Source organism: Austrofundulus limnaeus, unplaced genomic scaffold, assembly GCF_001266775.1.
Source record: "Austrofundulus limnaeus strain Quisiro unplaced genomic scaffold, Austrofundulus_limnaeus-1.0 Scaffold40, whole genome shotgun sequence".
Classification (NCBI taxonomy): Eukaryota; Metazoa; Chordata; class Actinopteri; order Cyprinodontiformes; family Rivulidae; genus Austrofundulus; species Austrofundulus limnaeus.
The window spans coordinates 1,488,158-1,515,173 of record NW_013952442.1 but is presented as its reverse complement, the minus strand read 5'-3'; the positions used below and the strand labels follow the sequence as shown (position 1 = coordinate 1,515,173).

General features: G+C 39.6%; 2 protein-coding genes across 3 annotated transcripts; both read left to right on the top strand.

The window, feature by feature from the left end:
* The first annotated feature begins 6,969 nt into the window (after positions 1–6,969).
* Positions 6,970–9,621, top strand: star (steroidogenic acute regulatory protein). The gene is made up of 7 exons (XM_014007222.1): positions 6,970–7,376; positions 7,531–7,638; positions 7,712–7,845; positions 7,962–8,120; positions 8,219–8,403; positions 8,481–8,574; positions 8,670–9,621. Exons 1-7 carry the CDS (start codon positions 7,313–7,315, stop codon positions 8,787–8,789), a joined length of 864 nt encoding a protein of 287 aa, XP_013862676.1. The 5' UTR covers positions 6,970–7,312; the 3' UTR covers positions 8,790–9,621.
* A 2,938-nt stretch (positions 9,622–12,559) lies between these two features.
* elmod3 (ELMO/CED-12 domain containing 3) lies at positions 12,560–26,103 on the top strand. 2 transcript variants are annotated; one of them, XM_014007220.1, is made up of 14 exons: positions 12,560–12,654; positions 13,897–14,206; positions 14,443–14,557; positions 15,259–15,330; positions 15,427–15,501; positions 15,585–15,654; positions 15,944–16,012; positions 17,285–17,373; positions 17,624–17,747; positions 18,949–19,071; positions 19,278–19,408; positions 21,469–21,545; positions 21,672–21,799; positions 22,581–26,103. In XM_014007220.1, the coding sequence occupies exons 3-14, from the start codon at positions 14,456–14,458 to the stop codon at positions 22,826–22,828; spliced, it is 1,308 nt and encodes a 435-aa protein (XP_013862674.1). In that variant the 5' UTR covers positions 12,560–12,654; positions 13,897–14,206; positions 14,443–14,455; the 3' UTR covers positions 22,829–26,103. The 2 variants fall into 2 exon arrangements, with proteins under 2 accessions (XP_013862674.1, XP_013862675.1); XM_014007221.1 differs by lacking the exon at positions 12,560–12,654 and adding an exon at positions 12,720–13,180.
* Positions 26,104–27,016: the final 913 nt, after the last annotated feature.

Genomic DNA, 27,016 nt, shown 5'->3' with positions numbered 1-27,016 from the left:
CTCTCCTCGTGTCACCCACCTGCACAGCTTTTAACTTATTCTTCCTCTGGATTCTCACCTCCTGTACCTCGGATCACTCGTAAACATTCACGTCACCTCAGCAACCTCAGCTCACGATGTACATTGCCTTGCGTACACTCAGGCCAAAGATTGCAGTTCTAAGTTTTTTTTCTTTGTGATACTGTTGTCATGTTTGAATTGTTTGGGGGGTATTTTGAATATTTTGAAGGGTTTTAGCTGTCATGTAGAACCACAGGAGGAACGAAGCGTGTGATCCCTTTTATAAACTTTAAATATGAGCCTGCAGACATATCATACAGCTTAAAGCACACACACACACACACACTCACTCATATCCTTGACATTTACACAATCATCAGACGGACGCACACACTCCGAATTGTGAGAATTGTGTTGTGTTTTCATTGCATGGACAAAAGTGTAAGTATGGACAGCTGTATCCCTTTTTGCTTCTGCATACCTCATTCCATCGCCATCCTATACACACACACACACACACACACACACACACATTCATAAATGTCTCCCTCGGTTTACAGTGTCACTTTATATTTGGCATTATGTGGAGTTTGAAAACGAATTATTATGCTGTATAGAAACAAGGTTTTGTTTTTATTTGATTTTTTTGCTAGTTTTCTGCACAGTCCCCATGGAGTGGAGAGGAACACATGCACTCAGCATGACTTACAAGTTGCACAATTCAAAATAACGTCATGCTGTTTTGTTACCAAATGACAAATGTTTTACCTCTGATCATTAAGGCACATTTCTTGTATTGATATTGTCATATGCCGCTTTGTTTTCTACATCCGAAACAAACAAAAAAAAGTGTTCTTCTTGTTCTCCTTAGGCCTTTTTCCATGTAAAGGATATTGCTGCATAGCCGTTGTTGTCTCATGTACAGAAATCTTTTCTTTTTTTGCCCCCTCATCCTTAACATGCTCTTCAAAATGCCTCACAACTCTATAAGGGTCTTCCTCTTGTTTCGTGTCCAACTATAACTGAAGACACAGGGTATATCAGCAGCTATGTGAGAGGTTTACCTTATTTGAATCGTCTTTAATCAGCCCAGCTCCTTCACATCAGAGACGAGGACGAGGAAGACAGGAGAGGATCTCCACACTAAGAAGTGGCCTTCTCGCAGCAGCAGCAGCACAGCCAATTAAAGGAAGGACGAGCTCAGTCTCTTCTGCTCGTTTTAAGAATGTGGTATTTTCCCTCTTTGAGGTAGTAAACGCTGTTCCGTGCAGTAATTTTAATTGTTCTTTCTGATCTTACAGAAGCCTCTTTCTCTCTCTTTTTATCTTTGCGTACTTGATATGGGGAAAAAAAAATCTGAATCAGACTGAAGTGCCTCCTTGTTAGCATGATTTCCAGACAATGCCCACACAGACATCAGCACTTTGTTTATTATCTGACTGTCATACTCTGTTTGCTTTGCTGGGGAACACAAATACGCGTAGACTTACACAGTTTGTTTGAAGTGAAGGGAAGGAGGAGTCGAGGGATGGCGCGCAGGTAGTCCACGAGGGAACTTCCCTTCTCAATGTGATGTACAGCAAAGTGCTGAGTGCATGTGAAAGCCAAACCCACTGTGTCAATCAAGTCCTAATAAACTCTGTACTATAGTTTGAATACTCAACACTTTGCCCGTCTCTTTGTTTCCTTATGTTTTGTGACCTGCAGTTAATAAGGGGCTATTTGTTCTGTGGTTAGAGAAAATAAAACTCTTAATCACCTTTTTATGACCTATTTAGTGCAAAACACTAGACAATACTAAAAATACAATGTTTTGATTAAAATGGTAACGTTGATTTTTGCGGTTTAAAAAATATGCAAAAGTAATAGGTTGACAGATGAGGTCAGGCAGGAGTGTGACAGATTGTGATGTTTGCAGATGACACTGACCTGTAGTGGGAGAAGGCAGCAGGTGGAAGAGAGCCTGGAGACAGGGTCGCGCTACCTTTTGCAGCTTGGAAATACACAACGGGAGAGATGAGTTTAAAAAAGTTGCTCTGATCCTATGTTTACGTCATAAACACAGAGTCATATGCACAAAAGGGTGGAGGTCTGCTCTGGAGAGAAAAGGGAGTAAAAGATGAAGCAAGACAATCCACGTGAATGAAAAGGGAGGCAGACGTGTTGAAGGTGGGCACTGGGGTCAATCATTCAAAGCAGCGGGCAAAAGAAAAGGGAGAAGTGGAGCAAGATATAAAATTAGCACAAACAGGAAATAAGTGGTAGATTGTTTCTTTGTTGTAAAAATGCTTCTTGGCAATAAATCTTGGAAAGCCTGTTCATTTCCCTTATAGTGCCACATTTGTAAGGAACATGCATTTGTGGGCTGAGCAGTAGATCTGATTGTACACATGTAAACTTTGCCAAATCTCTGGCAAACAGCTTATTTTGCTGTTGTTATTTGTTTTGATCTTCTGATCCCCAAAAGGTGCAGCCAATCAGGTGCCCGCTAAAAGATTTATTGCCAAGAAGCATTGATACAACAAAGAAATAAATCTACCAAACACACATATTTAATTACTTTTTATGCTAAGTTTACATATATAAGCTCTCTGATTGGCTATAGCAGGGTCCATGACAGATGACAACTCATGCCTGCGCAGGATTGTTTGCAATTAATCCTTTCATTGCCAGATAAGGTTTGAGAACAAATTTGGACCTGGACACCACAGATGTAAGAGATACGGGGCTCTAATGTTTAAAATACCCACAAACATGTTAAATTAAGCTTATCTTATGAGGCTAATAAGAGCTAAGAAAATGGCAGTTTTAGTGAGATATTTGTTTTAATGGTTGTTAATTTTCTCTTAAACTTATTAAAAACAACTGCAGGAGATTTTCATTTATCAACTAACCTGACAGAATGATGAGGTTATGAAAACAGATTTGCACATGAGTTACAGCCACATGTTGCTTTCGCTGAATCTTTTCAATTAAATATTTGATTGAATGCAGTGAGTATTCATGGGAATTAAGAATATCAAAACCATCTGAGAACCATTATAAAAAGTTTGGCCTGTTTCCTGTTAGAAATGATTCTGGAGATCTACAGTATAGTTACAGAAACTGTCATTTTTTAGGATACACCCACTGACCTTCAGTATCCACGTACACTTGCCAACTTTGGATCCACATTGGACAAAAGCAGTTTGACGCAAAACAGAAGCTCATTACACCAGAATTCTGCTTCTGCCAGAAAAGACATTCATTTTATGGGTCAGATGACCCACTTTTTCTACTGTTTCTTTGTCTGTAAAAAAAAGCGCTTTACATGAGAGTTTAATCGATGTGTTTAGTGGATCACTTATTTGTGCTGGGTCTGTGTTTTTCCATGTTAAACCAGACAAATTATCCCACAGAAGGACATAAGGTCACAGGTTAAGGTGACTTCAGTCTCTCTTTTTGGGGATTTATTATTCGGTTCTTGTTTTCTCTGTGCTCGTCCCCCCACTAATCAGATGACCCACTTCCATCCTGACAAGTTTCCAGCTCCGTGACCGTCTGGGCTGTTGACTCTGAGAGTGTCTTTGACGTGTGGCCCGCTGGGGCAATATTACTGTTAGATAGCTTGTATTTTTCTTGGACGAAGTAATCAAGGTCCACAAAACAACTCGCCAGTTCGATAGAAGACATTTTGAAGTCACTCTGGGGGGATGTGTTTGACATTTAAGTCAGCGTTTTGAGAGATTTCCAAAATCAGAAAATGCACAAACATAATGTGTAACCATAAAAACACTGAACTCTGTTAAACAAATTAAAACCCCTCTGACTCCATAGAGGGTTTTTTTAAACAGGCAAGGTCAGTTTGCACAGCATAGTTTAGTGCATTCTTGTTTACTTCTTACATCCTGTTACATTTTTCAAGTCTGAGAGAAACAGAACACAGAGAGAAACAAAAAGTACTGCACTGGTTTTTTAAGACTTTAAAACAGGGAAAATTTATCTTAATTTCTTGCCCAAATTAACTCAAAGAAATATCCTAAAGGGATCATCCAGCTCTTTTTGAGGTGGGGTTCTGTAGAAACAATCTGAACAATAACTATCTTACCTGTCGTAGATGGCTCTTTGAATAGCTTCAGTTTGGAAAAATCGGCTAAACTGAGTGAAGTCATTAAAGTATGTGAACTCTTTTTTATAAAGCCTTACATTGTCATCAATTTGTGTTACACAATTATTCTGGAATAAACATGCTGATATTATCTGTCAAAATTGCTACAGCTAGCTGCTGCTGGTATTTGCACTTGCAAATCAGAAACCTCAATGTGTACAGTATAAAAGTGTAAATGTTTACAAAATACAGCGGGTAAAATAAGTATTGAACACGTCACCATTTTTCTCAGTAAATATATTACTAGAGGTGCTAATGACATGAAATTTTCACCAGATGTCGRTAACAACCCAAGTGATCCATACATACAAAGAAATCAAACCATAAATGTCCAGAAATGAAGTTATTTGTAATAATGTGGAATGGCACAGGGAAAAAGTATTGAACACACTTACTGAAATTTATCTAATACTTTGTTCAAAAGCCTTTGTTGGCAATGACAGCTTCAAGATGCCTCCTGTATGGAGAAACTAGTGGCATGCATTGCTCAGGTGTGATTTTGGCCCATTCTTCCACACAAACAGTCTTCAAATCTTGAAGGTTTCGTGGACCTCTTCTATGAACTCTGATCTTTAGTTCTTTCCATAGATTTTCTGTTGGATTCAGGTCAGGTGATTGGCTGGGCCATTCCAGCAGCTTTAGTTTCTTTCTCTGAAACCAACTGAGAGTTTCCTTGGCTTTGTGTTTGGGCTCATTGTCTTGCTGAAATGTCCAGCCACGTTTCATCTTCATCATCCTGGTAGATGGAAGCAGATTTTTATCAAGAATGTCTCTGTACATTTTTCCACTCATCCTTCCTTCAATTATTTGAAGTTTGCCAGTACCATATGCTGAAAAACAGTCCCACACCATGATGTTCCCACCTCCAAACTTCACTGTTGGTATGGTGTTTTTGGGCTGATGTGCAGTGCCATTTGACCTCCAAACATGATGTGTATTCTGGCATCCAAACAGTTCAATGTTGGTCTCATCTGACCAGACTATATTCTCCCAGTATTACACAGGCTTGTTTAAATGTTGTGCAGCAAACTTTAAAGGAGCTTCAACATGATGTTTCTTCAGCAGTGGAGTCTTGCGTGGTGAGCGTGCATACAGGCCATGGTGGTTCAGTGCATTACTTATTGTTTTCTTTGAAACAAACGTACCTGCTAATTCCAGGTCTTTCTGAAGCTCTCCACAAGTGGTCCTTGGCTCTTGGACAACTCTTCTGATAATTCTTTTCACTCCTCTGTCAGAAATCTTGTGAGGAGCACCTGGTCGTGGTCGGTTTATGGTGAAATAATGTTCTTTCCACTTCTGAATTATGGCCCCAACAGTGCTCACTGGAACCTTCAGAAGTTTAGACATTCTTCTGTAACCGATGCCATCATTATGCTTTGCAACAATAAGGTTGTGAAGGTCTTGAGAGAACTCTTTACTTTTACCCATCATCATATGGTTCTTGTGTGATACCTGGCCATCATTTGGGACTGAACCAGCTGATATTAACTTGCACTGACAAGGGGCAGGCTTGCTTTCTAATTACTGAGAGAGTTCAGCTGGTGTCTTGGCTTTCCATGCGTTTTTACACCTCCCTTTCTTCATGTGTTCAATACTTTTTCCCTGTGCCATTCCACATTATTACAAATAACTTCATTTCTGGACATTTATGGKTTGATTTCTTTGTATGTATGGATCACTTGGGTTGTTACCAACATCTGTGAAAATTTCATGTCATTAGCACCTCTAGTAATATATTTACTGAGAAAAATGGTGACGTGTTCAATACTTATTTTACCCGCTGTAACTATTGGTTGAACTTTTAATCTTGTGTTCTGAGAAATGATTCCTCTCTTCCTGGCACTTAGTAGCTCATAATTCACAGGATAATTGACATTAAATTTGAAATTAGGGTTGTTTAAAATGCTGCAATCCACATCAATGCCTCCACTGAGCAGGACCAAAGTGAGGTGTAGCCTTTAGTTCATTGAAACAACCAGAATTAAACTATTTCTTCAAGCAGAGGTTATATAAAAACCTATCTACTAAAGGTAAGATGTTTATTGCTCATAACTACTCCACAGAATCCCACCTAAGTAGGCTATTGTTTTAATGCTTCTTGTTTCAGCGATGTAAAAAACGCCCAAAATATAAATTTCATTATGATTTTAATCACCCATTTCTTGTACCCTGAAGGTTGCTGCTTCTTGCAGTAGAATTAAATTAATCTTTACTTTCATAACATAATCCAACTTCTTTTTGTCTCTGATTTGAATAATTATCTAAAGAACTCGAGTGTTGCACAACATGAGGAAATATTTCATGATGTTATATGAACTAAGTGTTCTATTTGTCCGCCAAAAGCAATAAACTGTGACGACATTACTTTGTTTTGGATTTGAGTAGACTTTCCTAATTGACTTTTTTTCCCATTAAGTAAAAGAAAGGCATAAAACTGAGATCACTCCATAAACTAGCTGTTTAAAAATAAGGGAGCCACACACACAGAACGTTCCGAGTTCCTGCAGCGTCGTTTCCTCTCAGCTGTAATGGCATTGGAGATTTGCAAGGCTTGTTCTGAGATATCAATCATGACGGAGGGGAGAAACACGCCAACATAAGTGATGCATTTTCTTTGTCCTTGAACTCCTGAGTGTTTACTCCACCGTGGACCGTGAGGGGACAGATGAGTCACTCGGGGTCCCTATCCTACTGGCTTCTCCCTCCACAGTAACACACACACACACACACACASACACACACASACACACACACACACACACACACACACACACACACACACACACACACACACACACACACACACACACACACACACACACACACACACACACACACACACAGTGGAAAGTCTGCTGGTGTGTGCAGGCACTGGACGTCATCGCACACAGAGTTTGGGAGAATTGCTTGTCGTGTCCATGAGGCGACCTTGATGACATGGCCATTGGAAGAGTTAGCAGGGCCCGCGTGTTTATCTAAGTGATGATAGCGAAGTGTCCTTGTGGGAAGGGCTCTTATATAGACGGGAGGTTTCAAACGTCCAAAGAAAGAAGCTTAATCATCTTCGCAGCTCAGGCAGGGTTTTAAATCTTTGCGAGCTGTTTACCTTTAAAGTTGTCTCCTTGTTTTGTTTTTGTTTTTTATAGAACGGTTAGAAACTGAAAAATGCTGCCTGCAACTTTCAAACTGTGTGCTGGCATCTCCTATCGGCACGTGAGGAACACGACAGGTGAGTGAGGTGCCTTGACCTGCTGCTCTCCTTGTTTTACTTCATAGATTGATAGATTCCCCATGTTCAGGTGCAAGCCTGGGGTCCGAGAGACTGAATGAAAGGTGGAAATCAGCCTTCTGGTGCATAAAACTTGCCCCCCTTTTTTTTGCAGCTTTGAGAAAGAACACCATGGTGGCCATTCATCGTGAGCTGAACAAACTGGCAGGTCCAGGAGCGAATAACTGGTTCAGCCAAGTCCGGCGACGAGGCTCCCTCCTCTGTGAGTTCTTATCAATTATTTGACTCATTACTGCCGGACAGTTGCGTTTCAGTTGTGTGGCACTTCATTTAAGGCTCTCGGATCGAGGAGCAGGAGAAGGGGTACAGTGAGGAGGAGATATCGTATGTGAAGCAGGGAGAGGATGCACTGACGAAGGCCATCAGCATCCTCGGCGAGCAGGACGGGTGGACTGTGGAAACCATAGCTGTGAGTACAACATTGTAACAAAAGGGGTAAATTATCCGCTGATGTGTGAGGAAGTTTAAAAAAAAGTGTCTGGAATCGAAATCGCTGCAACCTCTGACCTTTCTGTTTTTCTGCAGGCCAATGGAGATAAAGTTCTGAGTAAGGTGTTGCCCGACGTGGGCAAGGTGTTTAAACTAGAAGTTGTTCTGGAGCAGCACCCTGACAGCCTTTATGAGGAGCTGGTGGAAAACATGGAGCAAATGGGAGAATGGAACCCAAAAGTCAAAGAGGTCAAAGTAAGGCCGCTGTATACGATTTCAAGCTGCAGTTCTTTTTGCACGTGAGAAATATTCAGAGTCCTGATGACGTTTTGTTTGTTTTACTTTTCGGAAAGATCCTTCAAAAGATCGGCCAGGACATCATGATAACCCACGAGGTGTCGGCAGAGACCCCTGGCAACGTGGTCGGGCCCAGGGACTTTGTGAACGTGCGCTGTGCCAAACGCCGCGGCTCCACGTGCTTCCTGGCCGGGATGTCCACCACGCACCCACAAATGCCTGAGCAGAGGGGTGTTATCAGGTGGGTCAAGGACTGTGAGCCAAGCTGTGGGTTGGGCTTTGAAACGTTTTTCAAATCATCTGTCTTTTTTTTTTCAGAGCGGAGAACGGGCCCACCTGTATTGTGATGAAACCTTGCGCTGAAGACCCAAACAAGACCAAGTTTACCTGGTTACTGAGTATGGATCTAAAGGTATAAATAATTACCATCAATGAACTAAAAGCAAACCATATGTTGAAACATCAAGCTCTGCTCTCTAACGCTGCTTTCATCTGTGTCTTGTGCAGGGCTGGGTCCCAAAGACCATCTTAAACAGATTGCTCTCGCAGACACAGGTGGACTTTGCCAACCACCTCAGACAAAGAATGACTAATGACGTTCCCATGGAGATGGCTCATGCCTGCTGACACGAGACGCCTCTTGAGCTTTGACACGATGCACTCGACAGAGGCAGGAGAGAAACCCCCTCTGCTCATTAGAAACACTCGTCTAAATCTGTGTTTAGCTGCTGAAAACAATGAGAAACTCCACAGAATGAGGTTGGGCTTTCCTCAAAACTAGATTCAAATTAAATGGTTACTTTAACTCCAATTTTTTAAAATGTATTAAAAATAAGAGTTTGATTACCACTTGGTAAGAAGAGAGGCAGAGTAAAAGTAAAAGACGACACTTTTGCCTTAGTTGCTGCTATTTGTGTCACTTATGCTGTAATTTGTAAGAAAAATAACAACTAGAGGCATTGTACGCCTTCCTTAATGCACTAAATCCTCAAGATGTGTCCCAACTATATGCACTTAATGATCAAAATGATACAAAAACTTCAACAAAAATCAGTCAGATCCTGAAAAGGTCCTTTCCAACACAAAGTGCACAATATTACAGATCAAAACAGAGTAATAGTTTTAACTGTTGAGCGCTGACAGTTTCATAAAATAAATCAGATTTACAGGCCAAACCAGCGCTCCCTGCTGGTGATTCTCTGACCCATCTCCTTACACACATCTTATTATTGTTCCTTCCATTAAGCTTACAATTTGCACTTCTATTTCTCTTTTATTTATTTGATTCTCCATTAGACATTACAGCAAAAGCTGAGTTAAAAAGATTGACTGTAACGCCTGATATTTATGCTTTTAGTTTGTCGATGAAAAACAGTGAAGCGGCTTGGAAAGAGGTTTTTTTTCTTCTCCTTTTCTTTCCTGATGGAGGAGAACTTGAATAAAATCCTGTTAAATGTTTGATCTGTGGTTCGATTCATTTCAAAGTTTGATGGCTGAGTGGGAGAAAGTTTAGGTACTGAAACAAACATACACTTAAGGTTTTTTTTTAATACAAATTCTTGGTGACAAAGATCTAAAAGAAGAGCAAAAACATGAATTTGAACTGAAGCCTTAAAATCTATCCATTCTTTTTTTCTCTCCATGATACCTTATGACCAAAGACGAGGGTTGTGCAGTAGAAGCAGTACACAGAGCTTTGCATTTGGGCTCAGCTCTTTCTTGTTTATGATAAGCCAAAGCAACATCCTCATCACAGTTGAGAATCCATCAGTTCATCTCCTTCTCCATCCTATCATTTGCAAACAACACTCCCAGATTCTTGAACAGTTTGATGCACAGACGCTCAGGGCGTGCTATATTTTTCTGGATTCCAGCAGCTTCACACTCATTCATGACCTAAAAAAAAGCCAACAGAACCACTTCATCTATAAAGACCAAACCCCACGGTTCAACCTCAAACCCTCATGTTCATGAACATCTTAAAATTTTAAAAGTCACTTGAAATTTCCCGTTTCCCTCTTTTTTTTCCCCCCCCAAACCAACGATAATGTTAATGAAATATCTTTGTGCTCCTTAATGGGTTTTTCAGACTGTCGGTTTGCCAGACTGAGCAGGTGTTTGGCCTGTCGGATGTGCAAGGAGTCCAGCAGCTATGCGAGCCAGCAGCAAATTCCCCAAGATCAAGTTAACAGTGGATTTCACTCCACGCAGGAAATCTGTCCTCAATTATTGCCAGTTGTGTAACATTTTTCTCAGTTTTGTGTAGTTTTGTTCCTTCCTAATTTTTTGTAACAGCTAATTTTCTTGGATGCAGCACAGATGGCCAGAAGCCCCCCCGCCCCAAGCTGGAGGACGGGGGACTCGTTTTTCTGTCTTCTAGAAGTTTTCTGTCGACTACGGCTTCAAATTGTATAACTGTGTCATTGCACTAAACCCTGAAGGGTGTTTCTGGGGTGAAAGAGGAAGTAAGCAGTGAAACCTGAGCACTGAGGGAGCCATTTTTCCATAAGCCTTCTGAAAAATTTAGGGCCCAGACAAATGACTAATTTCACTCCTACGTGCTTTATGAGCCACACATTTCAGCACCACAGATCCAAGAGCTGACTTATATAAGGATTTTTTCCCCAAAAGAAAGTTCCAGAGGCAAATAATTGACATCTGCTTAAAATTTCTCAAATTCTAAGCAGAGGCAGATGTGAGCCGAGTTGTTACCATTCACAGAACTTGTTCCTTTGTTATTGTAAAGGAAGATGAAGATTAAAAAAAAAAGAAATCTGATTGGAAAAGGAAAAGGAAATTATTTCAGCGCACACAAGAAAGACAAAACAAGCTATCTGGCAGTCACATTAAGTCCTTGGCTCAGATGACAGCCTTGATTATTTTATTACTCCTTTTTTTTTTCACCCAGTCTGAATCTCAGCTGCAAAAAGCCTTATTTTTTGTGCTGGGAGAAAAATCTGGACAAATTCCAGAACTTTCTAAAGAACACATGATAGTGAGATCATATTCGTTTGAAATAATAATAGAAAAATAGATCACAATTTAAAACTTTTAAAGAGTGGAACAAATTGTGGACAGTGAGGCAAACAGATAAAAATCCAGCTCCTGGACTGGTTTCTATAATAATAATTTCCAAATACCACCAAGACATGTTCTGGTCAAATGTTGCTTCAGACGAAATGAGCATCAGCTCATTTCATTTTGCATTTTGGAGTCAACTTGATTCAAGATGTCTGCCAAATGACCTGAAAAATGCAAAAATATCCAGAACTGAGTCAGTTTTATAGATAATGACCTAAAGTTTCAGTAGCTGAGATTGATCCCCAGCACACATTCTGAGCGCTAAGAGAATAAAAAAGTATTTTATTAAAACAAAATTTATAATTACAGCTGATTCCTTTTAGGAGTGAACATCATTCAAAATGGTCTCCACTTCAAATTCATCCTACTGACAAACAAAAACAGCTTTAATCCTGTTGCTCTAACAGATATTGAGCTAATTTGATGTGATAGCTGAGGGTTTGACAACACATGACACGGATCAATCAGAACGTTATTTTCAAGGTGGGCTCAGTTCTGTCATTTCTCATCATACAATGACCTGAATTTAAAACTGAGGTGGTATGTAACCCAACAAAAAATGTCTAATTATTCTTGCAAACATGTGTAACTTGTGCCAGTTCCACTTATTTTGTCTTGTTGTTTATATTTTATATGCATGTTTTTTTTATTGTCAAGTGACAAGTGAGTAAAATCTGTGGAAATAATAACCATTACCGCCACACAAAACTTTTTAAAGAAAGTACTTTGTTTTCTTAAGCTGAAAAGGTAAAATGTATCATTTTGAATGCAAATGCACTTATATGTTGAATTAAAGTATATGATAATTTTCATAACTTTTTTATTATTATTACTGCTTTCTGATTCTTTCCTATAACCTAATTTACATTAATTAAAAACACGAACAATTAAAATGAACAGCCTGCATATAATAATAAAATATTGTTGGCAAAATATAGTCAAATGAGAAACACACAAAAAACAAAAAGCATGCTTAAACAATAAGCAAGGCAACATCAAGAGGCAATTAAAGTGGACAAAAAACATCAGTATCTGAAAACAACCAAAACAAATGTTGAGAAAAGCAGAGGCCTAAATCAAAGGATCAAAACAGATGAAGTGATACATACAGTGCACATAATGTGCAACTGTACATGTGAAATTAAAAATAGGAGGGATGTTATTTAAATTAGATACTCATATTTACCTTTAATGTCAAAACGTCACAGAATAGTTGTTGTAGTCAAAGATTGAAGGTGGATTTAAAAAACTGAAGGTGGAGCTGCTGGTTTTCTTCCCAGAAAACAATGACGTAATGAAGCCAGTGTCGGGACAGGAAACCACAACTCCCACAATGCACCTGGAGTGACTGTGACCGCTGGACGGGGGAAGGGAAGCCGAGATTGGAGGGAGAAACAATCAGAAAACTGAGGTACTTTTAAAACGGTCCCTGTCTTATATTAGTCATGGACATGTATTAGGACCTGATATTTCCGCCGTGTTTATTAGACTGCGAGGACCAGAGCTGATTTATTTCGGCGCTGCTGTCGGATTTGGGACCGACTCCATCTCCGTTACAGTTCAGCAGTGCTTCGGCTAGCCCCGTTAGTTAGCCTGGCAGCTGGCTTTTTACTGCGCGAGCTGCATGGGTGTCGACTTAAATGCACGGGATATGCGAGTCCAAAATTGTTGAGAAAATTTACAACGTTTTTTAAAGATATTTGTCGCCTTAATGGTTGAATGTTGAGCTGTTACATTCTGGATTTTGAGCTGCGTCTTTGTGCCAGCGGGGCTGCTAGTAGTTGACGTATTGCGAGTTGTTGGTTGCTACAGATACTGCTGCTGCTGCTGCAGGTAGCTCCTTTAAAAAAATAATTATTTATTTATATCACTGTGCGTTCACTCTTGACTTCAGGATGTATGCAGCTCAGTCGCTTGAGTAAAACCAAAAGTTGCAGGTAATTCCTTTATTTGACGCCCAAAGCTCAATCTACAGGATTATGTCTTTAATAAACAAAAATAAACTACATTACAATTTTTAAGCCATAACAATAGGGCTACATAATAGGAAATAATTGTGATATTATGTAGAATATATTGATAGCTCACATTTTCTGTCATCAAAATGTTTACAACTCGTCATGTTCCAGTTGTGAGACAGTAATGGGGCTCCACTGTCTGATGATCAAATTGTAGTTTTTGCATCCAGTTTGTGTCTTAAATCTGTTTTAATCCTTTGCGATATTGATATTGCATGCTAAGATATTGTGATGTTAATATTTTATACAGTATATTCTGCAGCCCTAGTGAAAAAGCACAGAATTACATTACTCATTTTAATATATTTTCTACTACATGTTTTTGAGCCTTTTGGCTGCTAGTTTTTATATTTAGGATGTAGATTTACCACTTTGGATAACAAATAAATCTCTTAAAATGCAAAAAATATTGTATGTTTTAAATTTAATGGTGCTCAGTTTTATAGTTTTCAGTGAGTATGTGACATTTTTGCTCGTAATAATGTTTTGTGTCATTCATCACATATGTGAGGGATAAATTGCAGTTTTATTTGTACAAATACTATATTTATAACAAAGATTTTTTTATGTGTCCTTGTGGAAAGTAGTTATTAATTTAATATTATGCATTCATTGTTTTTTCTTCTACTTTTCAGATATTTTGTGCCTCCTCCTCCTCAGTAGTCAGGCCAGACAAGACCTTTCCTACATGACCCACATCTGTCCAGGCTCCTGCGTTTCTCACTTCTGGCAGTATATTGATCGGTCACTGTTCCTGTACCTGTGGGTTGCATTCTGGATTTGACTTGGATGCCAGAATAATGAAGTGTCTCGGACAGGGAGAGCCCAGCCCGGAGGAGCGTTGTCACCATGCAGCTTCCGTGTCCCTCTGGTGGGGTTGAGGAGTGGGGCAGATCTGTGGAGGAGAAGAAGGAAGAAGGTTTTCATGAAACTTGTGAACTGATGGTGAGAAATTCACCCCAGTCACTTCTTCTAGACTCACACTGGTCTACAGTTAAAGCTCATAATTATAGCCAGTAGAATAAAGTAACGTGCACAGCATGGATTTCTATGAGAATTCTGTAAAATCTATCAGTTAATATTGGCATTTCTATGTATGTGAGGAGAAAAGCGTAGATACTTTAGGTTCCTACGCAGTGTGCACTACAGAAACCATGTTGTTCCTGGCTTTGGCTCCTCAGCCCGTCTCACTTCATGACATCAGAAGCCCTTAAAAGCCAGAACCAGGGACGTCCTCAGCAGACAGCACAGTCACATGCAATGGAAGAAGATCCTGATGTCACCTCACACACTGAGGTACCTTTTTATTATACTTTGCTTTAATCTCATTCCGGTGTTTGGGCTTTCAGCAACTTAACACCGTTAGGAACACCTGCCATGTTTGCCAACACATTGGAGGAAAGTTCAACCTACTAATTTTTGTGATATTGTTCATTGCTTACAGGCATAAAGTGCCCACTCTTTCCTTCACAGTCAAATAATTGAGACATTGTTTTAAGCAGTTTTGTCGCATGTGTGTCAGTCAAGGCCAGAAGGGTCAGCTGCTGCCCCTCCCTCTGCCTTAGCTGTAATCTCTGACCTGGCTTCTTCAGCATGTTGCTGCCGTGGCAGCTGATAGGGCATTTCCCTTATCCCTAACCTGGCTTTGTAGCCATAACATAACCTCCAGCCCCCTGGCCTTGTATATGGCTGCAGTAGTAAATAGTGGGATAATCTTGCGCTCCATCCTTTGTGAGTGCAACATCATTTGTTGGGAACGTTTTTATAAATGCACACAAATCCCTGTTTTATCTTTATCTCCAAGGAAGAATCTGTAAAAAAAAAAAAATCAATCAATTTAGCCTATTTGATTATGTTTTTTTTTTTCTAGAGACACCATGAGTAAGTTAAAGTTAAGAAAATAAGCCATGTAGTTATTTACCTTTCCTAAATTAGTTAAAGCTTTAATATTTCTATAGTTTGAAAGCTACTGCTCTGTGTTTTTGTCTTCCTTTCAGGGTCTGAATGGTTTATCACATGAACATAAACCTTTAGAAGAGATCACCAATGGACACTCAACCCATAAGCCTGTGAGCTAAGAATTGCTTCTGGTTGATCCTTTGTAATTAATTGTCGCTAGGAAGATGTTTTTTTTTCAACGTAGACGTTGTAACGTATTTTTGCAGGTCATGAATGGAGTAGTTATAGGTCACAATGGCACAGACCACACCAACGGCAGTGCTCCTCTCAGATCCCTGCCGGTAACTGCCTCTTATTTATGGTAACCTTGCTTCAAACAGCTGTACTTATGTTGCATGTAATGTCATCTGTGTGGAATGTCCAGATTTCAGCACTGAAGCAGAATGGTCTCCTTCAGACTCTGTCCTCAGGTGGTGACAAGCTCCAGCCTGCAGGTAACGCAACCTTTTTTTTTGTCACATCCTCTTTCTGAATGATTTTGTGTATTTCTCAGATACCAGACAGCTGCTGAGAGAACTTCACAAAGAAGTGATGATAACTTCTCTTGAGGAAGCACAGAGGCAGTGTGAAGGGCTCAGTTCTAACAAACTATAAACATAGAAAATAAGCTACTTTTTGTTGATTTTTAACAGTAAAATGTGACAGAATGAAAACAAATTGATATCCCGTGAGACTAAGGAGGCATATTGTGATTTGTGTGTGTGTGTGTGATTTCCTCCGCAGAGGAAGAGGACAATGCCGAGTTGAACAAGGCCAGGCAGGAGTGGGAGGCTCTGGAGAACATTCAACCAGGTGCGTCTTGATGTTTCAGCTGTTAGCACTCGGATAATGATGGCTTTTCTACAAAAACCTTTTGTCATGCTGAAAACTGTTTTCAGGCTTCCCACGGGTCCTTGAAATCCTTGAAAGTTTGTGAATTTGAAAATTTTATTTCAAGGACCTGGACAGTTGGTGAAAACAGCCAAAAATTACACTTGTCCTTGAAAGTCCTTGAATGGTTTTTGGGNTCCTTGAAATCCTTGAAAGTTTGTGAATTTGGAAAAAATTATTTCAAGGACCTGGACAGTTGGTGAAAACAGCCAAAAATTACACTTGTCCTTGAAAGTCCTTGAATGGTTTTTGGGTATTGAAATTCTCTCTTCACATTTTCATAATTTTCATTATTTTTACGATTTTCATAATTTTTAAAAAAAATAAATCATAACTTACGTGGGTAACTCAGGATTTTGGTAAACTGACGTCATTGTTTCTGACTCAACAACTTCAATGTTGTTCAGTTTTTCATTGAATTTACATGATATTAAATCTGTTTATTGGTAACATTCTGCGGTAGCAGTAGATAATTGCCGTTGCACGTGGTTCTTTAATTTGAGGAAATTGGTACTGGAAAGTCCTTGAAAGGTCCTTGAATTTGATGCTGACCAAGGTGTGGGAACCCTGTGTTTTGGAAACGATGTTTAGAAGACACGAAAAGCTTTTCTGCATCATTTCTACAACAGTCTACCTCAAAAGTCTGCAAGTAAACGTCTTAAGTTTGAAGTGATGTTTGTTGATCAATTCAAACTGGATGGTTTTTGGGGTCAAACTTTCCATCTGTTCCAACTGTGTTGGATCAGTACAGTTTTTGGTCAACGGTTTGAGGGGAAACATTTGTTTTAAAATAAAAACTAGATTTAGGTTTATATTATCAAGATTTGAAAGCAAAATGACAGAAGAGGACACTTCCTACAAAAAAAGCAACACTCCTGAAAAATCACATCTTGCTTCTTACAGGGGCATAAACTGAAGTTTTAACACTTTTAGACTTTTATTATAATCCATTATATTTGCATTTGTGGATTTTAAACCAAATAATTTCATTGGACTCTCCTTCGTTATTCTCAAATTGAAAATGTAAAAAGAGAAGAAGCTAAAAATGCTGATGTCAGTTTAATTTGATAAAAATCATTTTTTTACTGACTTTATTAGTCAGTCGCTGCAACGCCAACAATTTGTTTTCAAACCGTTGAATGCTGGCGTAAGATGACGTTCTGAAATAATATTATTTATTTAATGCTCAAACAGCTCTGACTGAGGACTCAAACCCAACTCCACTCATCTCATTCAATGAAGCCCTGCAGTACTTCCAGACCACAGATCTCGGAGACTTATTGGTAAGAAAAATCAAAACGTACCTTTAATCTGAAGCCCAGTCTCTGGTTCAGATTTAAAGTGTTTCTAATGTAGTAAAAACAAAAAAGCTTTAATGTTTGCAGTGGGAAAGTTGTCATTTGGACCATGTACTGTAAACACAAAGATCAGATTTGTTTCTTCTGGATTTAGTCAGGACTTATTGGCCTCCCCTTTCAGTAACTGTAAACTGTTTTTCTTTTGGTTTTGTCTCAACAAATCCCACATTTGCAGAAGAACATCCAGCCAACGATTCGTAGAACGGGCCTGGCTGCCATCACACACTTTCTGTTTGGACCTCCTCGACTTCACAAAGAGCTCCTGGAGGAGAGGGACCTGGTTTTTGCCATCGCACAGTGTGAGTGTGTGTTTGGTGTGTAACCATGGCACCAGGGATGAAACTCATGATTATGATTTGAATTGTTCTCTAACTTTATGACCACTAGTGTTCCTCGGGAAAAATGGACCGCCTTCAGTAACTGCTTTAAAATATTATTTTTACTTTTTCACAATAAACTAGTCAATCTTTTAGAGAAATTGCAGCCTGACATAAATGAAACACATTTAAATTATTATTATTTATTCTAGCTCGTTATAGTGATTTATTTAAAAATATCAACTAAACAATTGATTTTATTTTATTTATTTTATGTTTTTATCAACAAAATCTCATTTTATTGCAATTTAAAAAATGAATAAAGAAAGGCATTTTTTCCCATTAGTGCCCCTAAAAGGACTTTTTGATCATTTTTAAAAAAAGATTTCAAACTTGAGTTTTAGAAAGACCCTTCAGATCCAGTAGCCAAAAATGTTGCCTTGTTTTTGGTCAAACTAGCTCGTGTAAGTCAGTGATTGGACATGGAGGTTTTTTTTAATTCATTTTTATTTATTTTCATACTTTACTCGTGCACACACCAGCATTTGCTTTTAGCTTCGACTGAACCGGATATTAAACTGAGTTTCTGCAGCCGGTGCATCCTCTACTGAGGTCCTGATTTGGGTCAATCCAACAGGAGTCAGCTGCTCTCAGCCTCGGAGCGTCCGACTCTGCAGCCTGCATGCATGTAGAACTGTTTTTCACACTAAAAACTTGTAGAACATAAAGGTGTTTTTGCATTTTACATCCAAACTAAAACATTTTTGTCGGACTAGATGAGAGACGGAAGTCCACAGAAACTCTTGAATGTAAAAACAAGGCATCAACAAGTAAGCTAATATGAAAATTTAAAAGCATAGAGACAGATTTAAAATAAAAACTATATATTGGGGAAAGAAATATATTATTTTATGTTATGTTAAATATGGTGTCATAAAATGATTTTATAATGGATGGAGTTTTCCCACTAAGCCATTAGAGAGTAGATGTGACTATAAAACACATTTTAATAGGATTAGAATTTATCAGAAAAATTAGTGTTTGACGGCACCAAATAATAAATTAATTAATAAAAACGCAGCCAAAAATAAATGTGTGGCAGATTCTTTTGCTCCACCATAAGACCATTCAAGGGTTAAACCACTGATTTTCTTTCAAAAAAATTGTGTGATTGTGTTTTTAGGCCCTGTGGACAACAGCCAAACAGTCCACATGCGTGTCCTGCAGACCATTTATAAAAGGCTGATTGGAAGCAGGCTGGATTGTCCTCGGTTTGGTGCACACTGGGAAAATATTGGCTTTCAGGGTAAGATGCTTAAAAGCTAATTTTGTGTAAATGCTTTTTCTGTATGAAATTCCTTTTTTTTTGTGCAAGAGTTAAAGGCTGCCGTTGTTCAGTTTCTCTTCATCATATTTTTATTAATCCATGTGTGTTTTGAGTCTTTGATTTGTTGACAGGTATCACCGATCATATAATCACTGTGAGGTTGCCTGGTGGTTTGTTGTCTGCAGGTACAGACCCAGCCACTGACCTACGTGGCACTGGTTTCCTTGGACTGATGCACACTCTGTACTTTGTGATGGACCCAGAGATTTTACCGCTGGCTAGAGATATCTACAAGTTATCACAACACCCTACGCAGGTATCATTTAAATCATAAAATACACCAATTAAAACTAATGCAGACATTTTATCTTTATAATTGCACTAGGCAATTGAAATGGATTTTATATGAACCTTTAGTACACCACATTTTACTATTTTAGTGCCAGACTTTATTAGAATCTCGAAGGATCAATATTTTATTCAGTGTGCCTACGAAATAAGAAAATTGGACAAGTGGAAGATATTTTTAAAAATGCAAAAGAACTGTACTTAAAAATGTTTCTGAGAAAAACTCTAACTGTGTCATGTTTTATAACTGTAGCTGGCCCCAATGTTTACAGTTGGCCCCACGTTTACAGTTTAATCCTCTGGAGTAAACTTTTAAAATGAAGACAGGCAGGTTTGGAGCAATTTTTATTTATTAATTTTTTTTTTTTACAATTGAGTTGGTTTTTTTTTATTTTTAGGGCTGGACATTTGAGGCTGCCTCAGATGTTTCCTGTCATAAGGAGAGCTTTCATCCAGAAGTTCAAATCCATCTTTGGTGCTCTGAAATTACAGAAACTAAATTAAGAAGGGCGAGATTAGCCTGGTCCTTGCCTTCCTACGCAGTTCCGCTCAATTCTAGTTTCCCTTCACTGCTTCATCTGGGATTTCTCCCATTGAGATGGATTTCTTCAGGAGAATTTTACCTGGGCCAATCAGCAAACAGAAGGACGAGTTTTGAAGGCTTTGATTTTCTGCACAGTGTCTGCTAGTTATTTTAGCATACGGCAGTGGAGGAAGTGAATGAAGCCAGTCCGTGTTGATAAGGCTTCCAAATTAAATTAAAATTGTCTGATAAAGCAGCAGCTCTCATTTACAGTCGTCTCGTTCGACTCGGTACTTCTCTCCTCTCAGTAGGGTTGTTTACAGAACACGCTATGTCCGGTTAGCTTCTTAGCTTAGCCTCTTTCACAGTGGAGCTGGCTTACACATACGTCGCGGCCAACTGATCCTATCATTTTAAACTTCAGCAGAGGCCACGCCTTCAGCAAGAATCACTTCTCTATAGCTGAGAGTCCAGACCCTCGTATGAAGCAAAGTGAAGGACAAGGGTCTGGTTTTTACCAGGCTAGCTTGAGATAGGTTTGAGATTCCCACGATACCTCTGCAACTGGTTTGAGACACTTTTGTTGCACAACAGTTTTAAACATGTTCAAAATTCAAGCATACTGAGGATCCCTGCAAACATTTGCAAACTAGTCTGTATAAAACCTCATAAGTCTCATCCCATTACATTCCACCCCCTCCAGCTCCCAGACCAGTTCATTGTTCTTTTATAGAGGGGTTTGTGGCTATGTAGTGGTGCAGAAACATTTTATATACAAATTAATTAAAAGTTGTCAACAACAGAAGACTTGTCCATCCAGCCTTACACGTTGGAGCCAGAGTCTGATTCAGAGCCAGAGGAGAATGAAGACAATCAAATTGTAGTTGGTAAACCCAGACAATCTGTTTTGTTGCAGCACCAGGAAAGACTAAATTCAACTTTTCTGCACTCCTAGAGACTCCAAGTACACAACAAAAGGCTTTTAATGGCTCAAAAAGTGAATTTTGCCTATGTCTCATTTAAAGAGCTGCTTCTCCCACACATGTAAATTCCTTCGTGCAAGCACGGGAGCAAAAACTGTTGGACAGAGTGTTTTTGCTACCTTGCTTTTGCACCATGGGGGGCCGAGCCTTTTGCACTGTTGCTCCTTGTCTGAAGAATTTACTTCCAGACCAAAGAACCAAAGACTGTAGAATCCTTCAAAAATAGATTCAAATCTTTTCTGTTTTGTCATTTTTGTATTTATTTATTTATTTATTTATTTATTTTCATGTTTAAATGTAGCTTAATGAAGAACAAACTCATCCTAGCTGTTAAGGGTCCAGTAGACAGACTAGACTGAAAGTAAGTAGAAAACCGAAGTCTAAGGGAAAATCTTTCAGGAGGAGTATTTATCCAGCCTACTTCACAAGGTTACTAAAAAGGTCTGTCTGTTTTAAGAACATAAAGAAATGAAAAGTGGCTGAAGGTTCTGTAACACTTGCTGTGGATTTTCTCTGGCTCAGAACTTCCCATTCAGTGTGATGTCAATCAACATGACCCGCATTGCTTTGCAAGTGCTAAGAGAGGAGGCCCTGTCCAAGTGAGTCCCTCCTGCTCTCTTCTTTTGAACAGAATCTTCTGTGGTGTCCGGTTGGTTGTCTTTTTGCCCCTCACTCTGTGAAGACCAACAACTCTTTTTTTTTTTTGTGTACGTCTTCATCCCCAGAGAGTGCAATCGTCGTCAGCAGGTGGTCGGTGTGCTGAATGAGTTTTATGTTGCCACATACCTGCATCTGTACCAGCTGTGGAAGACCCAGCAAAAGACCATTGCTGACTCTGGCTTTGTTCTAAAAGGTACATTACATTGTGTTTATTATCATGTATTATTTAATAAAATGTTGTTTCTTAGGTCATATCAGTTTTGTTTCTTGAGAAGATCAACCGTTTCGTTGTTGTCTCTTAAATGTGATGTTTGAGCCAGAACGGTGATGAGCAGTCTGCCTCTCTGTGGTGAAATTACTTTTTTTTATATTAGCTTGAATGATTGAAAATGTCTTTATTTCAAAACAGATAAAACAAACAAACAAAAATGTGTATATATCTATATACACATACATGAATATTTTGTATTGGGCAGCTTACAAGACCATCTGTATTGAAAAGGAGTAGTTTGAAGTAAAGACTTATATTTTCCTACCCCTTTCTTACTCTTCAAAAAAAAGTTTTATATTCTTGATTTTTATTGTTGTGAACCTTCTGATTTTACATACACATACATAGCTATCTCTTTTACAGCAAAACTTAACCATAATAGCTTATTTAACACCCGTGTTTCACTTAATCTCTAAATACCATCAATATCGACCAAATAGCAACTCAAAAGAATAGCCTAACAGGTGAGAAACATAAAAACGTGTAATTAGATTTGTAAAATCCAGGCCAGCTGTTTGTATTTGCCTCTATTTGTGCTGAACTAAACCTCTCGCCTCATTTATAGGAAAGAAATGTGATTTGCGTTAATCTTTTTGGCTCAAATAACAAGCACATAATTGTATTTTCCAAAATGTGGAGTGCGGTTGGTTGTTTGTGTGATTCAGCACGAGTCCAGCCTTTCCTGTGGTTTTGTAACCCGCAGAAGTGGAGCTTTTTGCCAAAAAGAACCCCAAGCAGATGCTGCGCCGACTAGAGGTCTTCCTGAAAGAGAGGCGAGCAGGTGGAATCCCCCGTGGGACGTCGCCGGACCCTCAGGCCCAACAGCCCTCGCCCAGCCTGGGGGGAGAGGCGAGAGCCGGAGCGGGGCAGGGAAGCAGGGGAAAGGAGATGCACTTCACAGGAGTGTGCGATCTCCCACCAGACACGGAGGGAGAGGCCAGATTTATCTAAGCTAGAGTGTGTGTGTGTGTGTGTGTGTGAGTGTGTGAGTGTGTGTGTGTGTGAGCTGTCCTGTCCACGATGTCTTTTACTGTAAGTGTGAATGTCTTTACTCAGAGCAAAGAGGAAGAGCTCACCAGTCCCTGATCTGGGCTCTGTCTGATGAACCCTACCTTCATACACTTCTTCTCCTTCCACTGAGGCTGGAGTGCTGCACTTTGACCAGACGGAGTTCTGTTTGAGTTTATTTTTTTCGTTGTAAGTTTTTATCTTTAAGCTGGGGACGTAGAGTCGTCAAATATGTGAGAGAGGGTTTTTAATGCAAGATGTCACACAATATGAAAAGAATATTTGCACTTTTTTCTGTCATTGTAGTAGCCGAACCAAGAGCTGCCAATTTCTTTTTGTTTATCTCTACCTGTCTAGAAGTCCAAAATGTACACGTGTGTCTCCAGGATCTCAGCCACAACATGTTAACAATGCAGAGGGGAGAGCATGGCAAGGAGCAGCCAGTTTCCTGTCAGCACGAGAGGTAGAGAAGACAACGAACAACCCAGAGAGATTACAGAGTCCTGTCAGCAGGGAGCAGAAATTGCTACTTGTTTTTCAAAGATGTTCAGAGGACTTTAAACATGGCTTGATTTGTTACTGGTTTTGCATTCTGTTTAGAGTGAGAAACCCACAAATGGTTAATTAATTCAGGTGTCTGGACGAAAAGCCAGTCGTTAGAGCACAACTGGTGTTTTGTTTTTACAGTTCTGATAGGGTTCAGTCCAAATCTGGAACTATAGGGGACATTTTCAGTAACATTAGCCCTTTCTTAGCAAACAGCGGTTCATTTTAAAGCGTAACTTCCCTGTTATGTGCAAGAGCACTTCAGAATTTGATCAGACTTGCGGTCGAGTGACCGGTCAAAGGATTTTAACTCTAAAAATTCTGTCAGAGCATCTAAAAGTTTTGATTTCTCAGCTTGTTACGGGTGACGCCACAGATTGTGTGCATTTGGTTTGGTCCCAGCAGAAGCCAAGGGTCTGAACTTTCTCTACATTCCGTTATAAAGCATGTGATTGTACTTTTTTTTTAGTTTGTTTTGAACAGTTAGGTAATGTTTCTGTGTGTGTGTGTGTGTGTGTGTGTGTGTGTGTGTGTGTGTGTGTGTGTGTGCGTGCGTGGTAAAAATAACTGAGCTGAAGCTGATGAAGGGTGCCTCTCCTCGGAGACGTATGGTACAGTATGCAATCCTAGCTCTTTCTTTATGATAATCAAAACACTAGTGCTGTGTGATGATAGAAGTCGTTCCTAATTTCAGGGTTTGTGCACTCGTGCAAGCGAATGTGTTCTTTTGCCGTATGTATGTGAGTCATTTAACAGAAACAGACTACAGATAGGGTGCTTTCTTTTTGTACACAGTGAGCCAGCTGTACTGGGAGCTCGGCTCTGCTGAGCTGCAGATCTGGTACTATAGTCATCCTGAAAGTGGTACGTTCCATTCGAGATGACGATATTTATCCCAAAACGGCAAACGTGTGTTTTGGTTTGAAGCGTTTCTGCTCCCTGAAACGGGCCGAGCTCCTCGGTAAAGCTGCTTCCTGCTTCGTGTTCACGTGAAACCATCTCTCGTCGTCGTAGTCTCGATCTGTAGCATGTTCAGGTAGCACTAGTACTGTAGCATCCTAAAGCCTCCTCCTCTTCGTAAAGCTCGTTGGTGTCATGCCTCAGTTACAGTCTGTAGCGTCAATGAGTGTGCAAACTGTTACTACTATAGCACATGCATTTCATCGTTTTCTTCTCATCTAGCAGATTTAGGCAGCGCAGTGTGTTTGGCACCGTGTGGCAGAAGATCATCGGAGGTGGTGATAGTAAAAAAAAAAAAAGGTGCCTGCATCAAACCGTGTGGGGTAGATTGCTGCTTTGTCCTCCCTCCTCCCTCTTTTATTTGAGCGATCATGCTACATGTAGACCCTCCTGCGTTTGTGTAACGCTGCATGCAGTTCTTCACCCAACACGCGGGGCCTCCTGGTCTAGTTTAATCCACTGGCATGTGAGCTTTCATGGTCAACATCTGCTCAGTTACTCTTCACCATCTCACCTTTATAACTTCATGGATTGAGCTTACATAGTGATGATTGATCTGGATAATTTGCACTGTTGTAGATATTTGAAACGTGTGAGGTATGCAAGAGGAACTCTTCAATAGCCATAATGTTCATCTTCATCATCATCGTCATCGCCCAGATCATGAAACGGGCTTCCTGAAGTCCCAGTTTTTTTCTCCTGCCCCCCACCTTGCTCGTTACAAAATAAATTGCACCATCGATACGATCTCATGGTTTTAGTTTTAATGCTTTTTAACGCTGATGAGCGGTGCGGTGTATGTAAATCAGGAAGTTTGTATATAAAGAATTAATGATTGTAACTGTATGATTGTCTGTAGGGCATTATACTGAAACACATTGCTTACCTCAAAGACTTAAGACAAATCTCCTTTTTCTCTCTGCTGTTTGGTTGTTTCTCCTCTCAGTCAGAATCCTGCCGTTTCCTTTTTCTCACACCGTTTATATCCCCATCCTGAAACACAACGCTTTTCTATTAGTGCCACGAAAGCTGGTCGACGTTGGGTGTGTTTTACTTTCAGGCCCACTCGCTCTGACGCCCACCTGCGGATAAAAGGTTCCTCAATAATCAAGCTTTAACTGGCCGACGTTAAAACAAGCTGGGTTTTCTCGTGGCTTCGGTGATGGGACGTTATATACGTGCTGTGATTGGGCGTTTGGTGTGGAGGACACGCAGATCAGAAACGGTTCAGTTGATGATTGTGAAGATGCAAGCTCACCAAGCAGTCAGAAAGCTGTGTGTTATGCTGTGACCTTGGTATAGATTCAGTCCGAACAAGCCCTGATTTATGCACACACTGTCAAATAAAGAGGTTGTTTTAGTTTTAGTAATAGATCACATTATTTATGCTTTGACCATCATCTTGAGTTCTTTGTTTGAGAAACAGGAAGAAAAAAAAACGGGTTCTTGCAGGATGTGCTGAGAGCTGTGGCCTGAACTTCTACGTCCTACAGCAGCAGCTCGACAAATACAATCACTTCTCTCATTATCCTGTTCTTTATATAAAAGGTCTTTTACTGTTGTCCTCATGTCCCTCAGAGCATCCTAGGACTATTCGTTGATTGTAGAAGCCCTATTTTATACTGAGAGTTATTGCAGAATAAAGTATGTGCTGTTGTACATTAAATGTATTGTATGGAGAAAGCTAAATAAATGCTGTTTTAAAAACTAAATTTGTTTAATTTCTTAATTTTGTTTGGCAGATTTTATGCTGACAAGGATTTTAACATTCAGCTGCGTTTGAAAGTAGGACACTTTTTTTGGCTTAGATTTTTTTTCTTGTTTTGTTTTTCTGACACTAGAGGGCGCACTTTGGTTCTGTTTCAAGGCTCCATGAAAGAGACATGATGCTTTACTGAAGGATGGTGCTGCCAAATAATCTCAGAAACAAAACATACTAAACCTTACCCAGTGAGACATGTTGTTTAAAATATACCTCTAAGCATTTGTCAGTTCTCAAACATGACTTCAGCTCTAATGATCCACCTGAAACAACCTGCTGAATCATCCGGACAGAGCTCTAACAATATGTAACATGAAGTATATTTCATAATAAAGCTCTTGAAAGGTCTTTTGAAAAAAAACAAAATACTTGGATGGATCTGGTTTTTCTTCTCACTCAGATTCACCCCAAGACTGTCTTGAAATGCATTCAGACTGCAGGTTTACGTTCACTCCAGAACCATCCTGATGCTTTATGCCTCCGCATCTGCACTTCATCCACCCCCAGATGACTGGGACCTGCTGAATCGCAGCACACAGAGGGTGGAAAACATTTATCAACCAACTTGCCCTTTATTATTTTTTATTATTTTTCTTGTTTTACTTAACCAGTAAAATGTGAGTCAAATCTGTTTTCACCAGCAGAGGTTCCAGTGCAGTCAGAGCTTTAACTTTGAATCAATGTGTGAGGAGTTTTAGTAAAGAATAAAGTATAAAAACAGTAATCATCACTCAGAAGCTGTCAAAAATGATTAATTATGCATCATTTTTCTCATTTCTAACTGAGGTGTTCTGCTCCAGTGAGAACGCACAGAAAGGATCAGGATGGAGTTTTAGAACCTGCTTCCATTTGGACCTAGTGAG